At 36.9% G+C, this 9390-nt stretch overlaps 1 protein-coding gene across 1 annotated transcript in view; it reads right to left on the bottom strand.

Moving 5' to 3' along the window:
- Nucleotides 1-1736: 1736 nt before the first annotated feature.
- The window catches only part of LOC136240502 (epidermal growth factor receptor-like), a 43160-nt gene continuing 35506 nt past the window's right edge, over nucleotides 1737-9390 (bottom strand). Inside the window, exons 10-24 of the mRNA XM_066031489.1 lie at nucleotides 5118-5280; nucleotides 4982-5057; nucleotides 4093-4931; nucleotides 3898-4039; nucleotides 3782-3838; nucleotides 3620-3733; nucleotides 3469-3567; nucleotides 3240-3425; nucleotides 3119-3182; nucleotides 2896-3063; nucleotides 2689-2835; nucleotides 2537-2634; nucleotides 2239-2391; nucleotides 2109-2184; nucleotides 1737-2063 (exon numbers count right to left, since the gene is read on the bottom strand). Coding sequence (XP_065887561.1) covers nucleotides 1837-2063; nucleotides 2109-2184; nucleotides 2239-2391; nucleotides 2537-2634; nucleotides 2689-2835; nucleotides 2896-3063; nucleotides 3119-3182; nucleotides 3240-3425; nucleotides 3469-3567; nucleotides 3620-3733; nucleotides 3782-3838; nucleotides 3898-4039; nucleotides 4093-4931; nucleotides 4982-5057; nucleotides 5118-5280 — 2609 coding nt within the window. The 3' untranslated portion in view covers nucleotides 1737-1836. The remainder of the gene's footprint in view (nucleotides 2064-2108; nucleotides 2185-2238; nucleotides 2392-2536; nucleotides 2635-2688; nucleotides 2836-2895; nucleotides 3064-3118; nucleotides 3183-3239; nucleotides 3426-3468; nucleotides 3568-3619; nucleotides 3734-3781; nucleotides 3839-3897; nucleotides 4040-4092; nucleotides 4932-4981; nucleotides 5058-5117; nucleotides 5281-9390) is intronic.

The following is a 9390-nucleotide window of genomic DNA, read 5'->3' as shown; positions in this document are numbered from 1 at the left end:
TTGCCTTAGGTGTCACTTACATCTACAGATCTCTGAAAGTATATGCACCTGCTGCTAAGCCAGAGCAGTGTAATAATGATAATAACAATAGTGCTACTTAGTAGAACTTAATGATTGAAAAAGATAAGTATAGTAGCTCCTTGCCATGTTTAAATTGCTGTTTAAATACAAAACAATAACAGTAACAAGTTAAAATGGTAACACAACAATTATAGCATCAACTTTATAGTTTGACTTATTGCTAACAATTACTAATTTCATTTTTAGAACCTTACAATACAATAACTGTAACTAAAATGATACTGTTTTACAACTGTAATATTACTACCATGCCATCAGCTTGCACAGTAATTGTAATCGTAAATTTTGGATAGAGGCTGTAGCCTGTACATCCAAATCATACACACAATAAAGTAGCTATAGCCATTAAAAATCATACAATATATTACTATGGTGTCTGTCCAGCAGATTCTTAAATTGATTAGGGGGGTTGGAGTCAATCACTGATTGGGGTAAAGAATTCCAATCATTAATCACTCTAACTGAAAAGAAGGGTGATCTTGATAAACAATTTGTATGTGGCTTGAATAATTTCATGTTGTGTCCTCTTGTTGTTGTGATTGTGGAGATTGACAATAAGTTCTCTGTATTTATGTTATAGAAATTGTTGATAAGTTGGTACAAAAGTAGTAGATCTCCTCTAAGCCTTCGGTACTGCAAAGATGGTAAATTTAGATAGTGCAATCGATCATAATAAGACAAGTCAGGACAGGTGGTAATCATTCTAGTGGTTCTTCACTGTATAGCTTCTATCTTATGTTTATCCATCATATGACCCCCAAATTACATTATTATACTCAAGCAGTGGGTGCCCTAGGGATTTGTATAGTTTAAGCATAATATCTGAGTCCTTACATTCAAATACTTTAGAAATGAGACCTAAAATATGGTTCAGTAGTGGATCCAGACAATTGAAAAGAGTGCATAACTAAAACTTTTACCCCTATAGAGTTGTAGGTAAAAATCATGGTGACCCACACCACAGTTGAAGTTTACTATTAAAGACTTCTGTAGAAGGTTTGAAGTCTTAACAAACAGCTCCATAAGCTATAAAACTCTAGAATAGCTAAAACAATGCTTGTTTTTAAAGGTGTGATTGTGTTACAGAAGGAATTGTGGTGATTTCATGATATTGTGAACCAACCTATAAGATTGGACCACTATAAATTGTGCAATATGTAATCTCATGTAAATGAAGTTAATTTTGACTTGGAACTATTCTGACTGTTGGGTTGGAGTATATACACTTCTAGTTTGCTGACTGGCTTCTGGAAAGCCATTAAAACCACACCTTGTTAATTTTAGTCATGTGACACATGATGACACCAGTGACTGGTCTGATACTGCCATAAATAAGAGTAATTAAATTTTCCAATGATTCAATATTTAGCCATAATACTCTATAGTGGATCACAAATGCACAATAATGCAGCTAAAGCTATTGTGTGCTTGTGTGTATGTCTGTGTGTGTGGCTATTTGCAAAGAGAGGTGCTCATTAATTTCATTCTTTGCATGCAGCTTAAAATTAATGCTACTCCCTGCTGCAGATAAAAATATGAACATGTGTTGCTGTCTGAGCACACTTTTTTACAAAACAAATAACAATAATGCTATTGTTGACCATTTCATGCACCCCTGTACTGCCAGTGTGCATACATGTAATTAGACTATTTAATTGAGCTATGTAGCTATTTGTTGCATATGAAAATACATACTATGCTATTGGATTACAGATCGTATTGTGCATGGCAAAACTGTTACAGATTACTACGTGGTTAGTTTTCTCGTGCCAATGAAGGTAACATGTCTTGTGTCACTGCGGTGTACTCTGAACAGTTCACTTCATGTCCATCAACTTGTTGATGACAAGGAACATTCATTTCAGGTAGTAAAGCATCCCTATCAATTGTTTGCCTGTCACCAGCAAATTCATTGGGTTCAGTATCATAATTTTCATCTTCTACTCTGTTCTGTCTGTTACCAATTTGCAACAGTATTTGAACTATAAAATGATGTGATGGTTTATTATTTAGTGCTAAGAAGTTACCATTTGTGGTGTGTTGATCCTTAGCTTCTTCCTGATTGACTAAATTAGCTGCTTCATCACTTCCAAGTGTTTCATCCTATACAGAATAATGTTATACTATCACTACACACTGTACATTGATTTGCACTACCTCAGAGAAGGCAAGTTCTGGTAGTGTGCTCAGTTCTGATGGATATCCATAGCCACTGACTGCTTCCCTTGAAAATGAGCTCTCATAGTGACTTTTGCTTCTCCCTAATTTGACAGTAGGCAAGCCACTGTAGTTTTCCAGTTGTCCATCAACCTGGAAGAAACACATTGAAAATATAATGTGTGAAACATCATTAATTGGGTGCATATGAAGCCAAAAGACAACAACAATGAGGTTGCCTTATTAATACATCCAGTAAATAATAATATACATCAGATCAACACATGTATTGTCTTACTACTGTGAGGATGTATCTGATTGGGTCAGTTAGAAAACCATTCATTATAGTTTCTAATTCTGTGAAGGATGGACGAGTATCAGGATTACTCAGCCAACCTACAATAATGGATCATGTGACTACATTGTACATGGGTATCATGATTAAATGACATTTTACTAGTACAGCATAGAGATCAAGCGTGCAAGTCTGGGGTTGCTTTAGTCTCTTCCCACTCTGCAGTGCACCAAATAGCTCACTTGGTGGTAAAGTTGGATAGGGAATGGCACCAAATGTCAGTATCTCCCATATTGTTACTCCTATTTATTAAGAGCACAAGATAAACCAAACAGTTTATAAATACAATCAAATTAGCTCACCATATGCCCACACATCAGATTTGTGAGTGAACACTCCATACCCAAGAGATTCTGGTGCTAGCCATCTGAATGGTAGCATACCACCTGTTGATTTATATGTTGTTTCTCCAATATCAAGGATCCTTGTGAGACCAAAATCAGTAATCTTGACATGTTCTGGTCCTTGAACTACAAATAAACTTGTTTATCCTTGTGGCTAATCTTCACGCACATGTGTTCTTACCTAACACATTTCTGGCAGCTAAATCACGATGTACCATCCTTATGCTCTCCAGATATTTCATACCCTAAACATCACGTATATTATATGAGCTTCTTGAGTTATGGTGGTCTAGTGTATTTACCAAAGCAATTTGAACTGCAAATGTCAGTAGTGTTCTTGCATTGAACTGTGAGTCATACTTTCTCAAATGATCATGTAGTGATCCAAATGGCACAAACTCAGACACAAGCATCATTCTTGTTCCAAGACACACACAAAACAGTCGTACAACATATTCATTATCAATGGAGGCCATAGTGACTCCTTCCTATATGACAGTTTACAATACATCACAAATGTAACAGACTAACCTGCAGTAATTCATTTTGAGACTGAGCAGATGTACCTTCCTTCATTACTTTAATAGCCACAGTATACTTGTGAGTATCTCCCTCAGGTTGCCAGAATCCCTGTAAAATATATTGCAGCTATATGCAACATGAATGCATCTAAAGTATAGACTTTATAAACAGTTCCAAATGCTCCACTTCCAAGTTCTTTTCCTATTTCCAGTGCAGTTTCTGGTATTACAATAAGTCTTGCTTCATTGGGAGCTACTTTTGGAGGCTGCAGTATCTACAAAGTGTTAATATTATGTACAATTTTATGTGATACACTGCATACCTTTTCTGTTTTCATGCCAGAAAATGGATATGTTTCATACAGTGGATTTTCAGCTACCTACATAACAACCAGGCTATAGTAACACAGGGTCTCATAGTTGCAGTCATTATATGTACCTGTTTGTGTGAGACTGGCACAAAGTGAAATTTGTATAATCCCCGACTGGTTATGATAATAATTATTATGATACAAACTATCAGTACTAGTCCACCTAATGCACCTCCTATTATTGCAACCACTGGAGTTTCATCTTCACTCCTGTATTATTATAGTGATTTAAATCTGATATATGTAACTATTCAATTACTTACACAATTGGAGCAATAGATACTTCTGGAATACATGTTTGATTTTCTTGTACTGCCATAAAGCCAGCATCACAGCAATTACGCAGTTCTATATCTTCATTTACTGATGGAATGATGATATATCCTGCATCATTACATATTGTACAATTGGTGGACTCTGGACCAATACATTCTGCACAATTGGGATGACATTGATCACATGTTAAATTAAGCAATTTCTCATATTTGTTATCAGGACATGTTCCAAAAGCTCTACACTCAAATCTGTCACCATCACCCAAAAAGTTCTTCAAATTCTGACAAGCAATACATTCTTGTTGACTCCCACCAATACATCCATCACACTCTTCATGACATAATAGACAACGTTTGGCACTGACATATTCTCCATCTTCACAACTACCAACACAAATAGAACGACCTTGACTGTCTTCTCTTGATGCAACTAAACATTGTGAACATTGATGGGCCTCAGGTCCATTACAAGATTGACAGTGTTCATGACAAGGATCACAAAACCTTGTTGGGAATGGAAATGGTTCTACAGGATCAAATGGAAGATTTAAAAATGTTCTGTCAATACAGCCATCATCTGGTAGACACCTAACTTGACCTAAACTATAATTTCTCAACACATGATAACAACGATTACATCCACCATCTTCTAAACGATCACTAGGACCACTACATCCAGTTTGTGGCACACACACACTGTTACAAGGGAGACAGAAGTTAGTGTCATTAGGATAACTACCCAATGGACACTGTGAAACACAAGTGATAGTGTTGTTGGCAGTGGGAAGAGAAAAGTTCTTACATCGACCAAAACAGTCACTAGGTGCCTGTAATATGTGACACAAACTAATGAAACATTATTGTGTAATGAACTTACTGGACCAGAACAAGTATCCCTACACTCTTCATTACACAATTCACATGTCATTGTAGAGTTGTCAGCATAAGCAAACCTTTAAACAAAAACAGTGTATGTAAATTACCATAAAGAACTCCTACAAGATGCCACTTACACATTTAGTGATTGTAGTCTAGTAGACTCACAGGAGTCAACACAGATACGTTCAGCTCCATTCCTGTACAGGTAAACTTTACACACTACACAGTCAGTATCAGCTGGACCCCAACACTGATATGTCTCATTACACTGGTTGTGACATGACATTCCTGCAGCAACTGTGGAGAAATTGATTATATCACACTGCACATACACAAGTACAAGAAAAATCTTGATTAGAGATTATAGGTAATGAAATGAGGGTGGTCACCGGCATATGTGGCTTAATATGAGGTAATATTCTCCTTAAAAATCCTGAAAAAAATCATTGTAACCAGTTACACAAGTTACAAAGTTACAACTTTAACTACTAATATCTCAGTAATCTTTTATGACTTTATATAATTTAGCTCCTAATATCTTACTACAATTGGTTAAAAATGTATTTAGATGTTGTGAAAATTTATCTTATAACTGGTTTCAGAAGTTACTAGGTTACAGTAGAGATGAACTGAATGACACAACAAATTGTAGTGGGAAATGGTTAAAGCAGATGACAGTGGCCACAACAAATTGCAATAGGTTTCAATGGAATACAATAGGTTACAATGTGTTACAGTAGGTTACAATGGGTTACGGTAGGTTACAATGGGTTACAGTAGATTACTATAGGTTACAATGAGTTACGGTAGGTTACAATGGTTACGGTAGGTTACAATGGGTTACAGTAGGTTACAATGGGTTACAGTAGGTTACAATGGGTTACGGTAGGTTACAATGGGTTACGGTAGGCACAGTAGGTTACAATGGATTATGGTAGGTTGCAATGGGTTACAGTGAGTTACAATGGGTTACGGTAGGTTACAATGGGTTACAATAGGTTACAATGGGTTACGGTAGGTTACAATGGGTTACGGTAGGTTACAGTAGGTTACAATGGGTTACGGTAGGCACAGTAGGTTACAATGGATTATGGTAGGTTGCAATGGGTTACAGTGAGTTACAATAGGTTACAATGGGTTACGGTAGGTTACAATAGGTTACAATAGGTTACAATGGGTTATGGTAGGTTACAATGGGTTACGGTAGGTTACAGTAGGTTACAATGGGTTACGGTAGGTTACAGTAGGTTACAATAGGTTACAATGGGTTACGGTAGGTTACAGTAGGTTACAATGGGTTACAATGGGTTACGGTAGGTTACAATAAGTTACACTAGGTTATAATGGGTTACAATAGGTTACAATGGGTTACGGTAGGTTACAATGGGTTACGGTAGGTTACAGTAGGTTACAATGGGTTACAATAGGTTACAATGGGTTACGGTAGGTTACAATGGGTTACGGTAGGTTACAGTAGGTTACAATGGGTTACAATAGGTTACAATGGGTTACGGTAGGTTACAATAAGTTACAGTAGGTTATAATGGGTTACAGTAGGATACAATGGGTTACAATAGATTACAATGGGTTACGGTAGGTTACAATGGGTTACGGTAGGTTACAGTAGGTTACAATAGGTTACAATGGGTTACGGTAGGTTACAATAAGTTACAGTAGGTTATAATGGGTTACGGTAGGTTACAGTAGGATACAATAGGTTACAATGGGTTACGGTAGGTTACAATGGGTTACAGTAGGTTACAATGGGTTACGGTAGGTTACAATGGATTATGGTAGGTTGCAATGGGTTATAGTGAGTTACAGTAGGTTACAATGGGTTATGATAGGTTACAATGGGTTACGGTAGGTTACAGTAGGTTACAATGGGTTACAATAGGTTACAATGGGTTACGGTAGGTTACAATGGGTTACGGTAGGTTACAGTAGGTTACAATGGGTTACAATGGGTTACGGTAGGTTACAATAAGTTACAGTAGGTTACAATAGGTTACAGTAGGTTACAATGGGTTATAGTAGGTTACAATGGGTTACAGTAGGTTACAATGGGTTATAATAGGTTACAATGGGTTACGGTAGGTTACAATGGGTTACGGTAGGTTACAGTAGGTTACAATGGGTTACAATAGGTTACAAGGGGTTACAATAGGTTACAATGGGTTACGGTAGGTTACAATAAGTTACAGTAGGTTATAATGGGTTACGGTAGGTTACAGTAGGATACAATAGGTTACAATGGGTTACGGTAGGTTACAATGGGTTACAGTAGGTTACAATGGGTTACGGTAGGTTACAATGGGTTACAATAGATTACAATGGGTTACGGTAGGTTACAATAAGTTACAGTAGGTTACAATGGGTTACAGTAGGTTACAATGGGTTACAATAGGCTACAATAGGTTACAATGGTTTACAATAGGTTGCAATGGGTTACAGTGAGTTACAATAGGTTACAGTAGGCTACAATGTGTTACAGTAGGTTACAATGGGTTACAATAGGTTTTACAATGGGTTACGGTAGGGTGCAATGGGTTACAGTAGGTTACAGTGAGTTACAATGGGTTACAGTAGGTTACAATGTGTTACAGTAGGTTACAATGGGTTACAATGAGTTACAATGGGTTACAGTAGGTTACAATGGGTTACGGTAGGTTACAATAGGTTACAATGGGTTACAATAGGTTACAATGGGGTACGGTAGGTTACAGTGAGTTACAATGGGTTACGGTAGGTTACAGTGGGTTACAATAGGTTTTACAATGGGTTACGGTAGGGTACAATAGGTTACAATGGGTTACAGTAGGTTACAATGGGTTCCAGTAGGTTACAATAGGTTACAGTAGGTTACAATGGGTTACGGTAGGTTACAATGGGTTATAGTAGGTTACAATGGGTTACAATGGATTACATTAGGTTACAAAGTAGGTTACAATGGGTTACAGTAGATTACAATGTGTCACTGTAGGTTGCAATGGGTTACAGTCGGTTACAGTAGGTTGAAATGGGGTAGCAATTACAATAGGTTACAATGGGTTGCAGTAGGTTACAATAGGTCACAATGGGGTTATAGTGGGTTACAGTGGGATACGGTAAGTTACAATTAGAATTTCAGGATTTTTAAGGAGAATATTACTTCATTTTAAGCCACATATGATTACAATAGGTTACAGTGGGTTAGGATAAGTTACTGGGTTACGATGTGTTACAACAGGTTACCAATTTATGCCCCCGTTTAATTTCAGATTATTTTTTTTACGGTTTTTGATAAATTCACAGTAACACCTGAAGAAGTATATATACTCTCAACCATGCAATAATATTATGTAGATTGAAAACAAATAAGTTAGATGCAGCTGGTCCTGACAATTGTCAACCTTATGTTTTGTTTAGCATTTGTAATGGTCTAGTTTTACCCTTGACACTGCTTTTAATAAATCACTTGAAGAATCCACTCTACCCAACTCATGTAAGGATGCCAAATGTTACATCAATATTCAAGAAGGGATGCAGGCCAAACCCAGCAACTACCTTCTGGTGAGTTTAACATCTGTGATATGCAAAATGCTTGAAGCCATCACAAAAATTCACCTAATGGAACACCTGGAGTCAAATTTGCTGTAATCTTATGTACAATATGGATTTCATTTTGGAAGATCTTGTGAACTGCAGCTACTGACAGTGGTAAACCATTATATACTGACTGTTTTGATGCTGGTAAAGATATTGATATTTTGCATGTACCTGGATCTTCAGAAAACCTTTGATAAAGTCTCCCACAAGCTACTGATTTGCAAACTTGAAGCTCATTGAGTAAATGGAGACATTCTTAAGTGGATTCAAAATTTCTTAAGTAATTGTAGGCAAAGGATTTGTGTCAGTGGATCAGCTTCTTTCTGGTCTATTGTAATCAGTGCTGTTCCACAGGGCAGTGTCTTAGGGCCTTGTATCAACTTTATTTTAGTCTTGAAGTATTTAATTAATGCTAATAATTTTCAGTAGCACTTGTATCGAGTCCAACCTCCTCTGATATCAATAAGTATTGGAATAGTGCAAAATGGTGCAACAAGATTGTTTGAATTTGTGATGTGATAAGGAATTCCTTGTATACTTACACAAAAGGTAAAATGACATTGTAGTCTCTGGTGCTCCAAGGCATTACTTGCCAAAGATCTCAACCCACTTGCCCATACACTTAGCAACTAGAATGGTTGAGGGCATTACCACCAACTTATCTACTGATTTAGAAGTAGTCAGTGAGGAGAAAGATCTTGGCGTATGTGTAGGAGTGACTTAAAGCCATCTCTACACGGTCAGAGAGCTGTAGTTAAAGCTTCTCAGGTTCTCTGTTTTATCAGAAGGTGTTAGTTGATATGCTTGTCTTTTTATTCA

Source organism: Dysidea avara, chromosome 12, assembly GCF_963678975.1.
Source record: "Dysidea avara chromosome 12, odDysAvar1.4, whole genome shotgun sequence".
NCBI classification, from domain to species: Eukaryota; Metazoa; Porifera; class Demospongiae; order Dictyoceratida; family Dysideidae; genus Dysidea; species Dysidea avara.
Note: the sequence above shows the minus strand (reverse complement) of the source record. Positions and strands in the feature narration are given on the sequence as shown.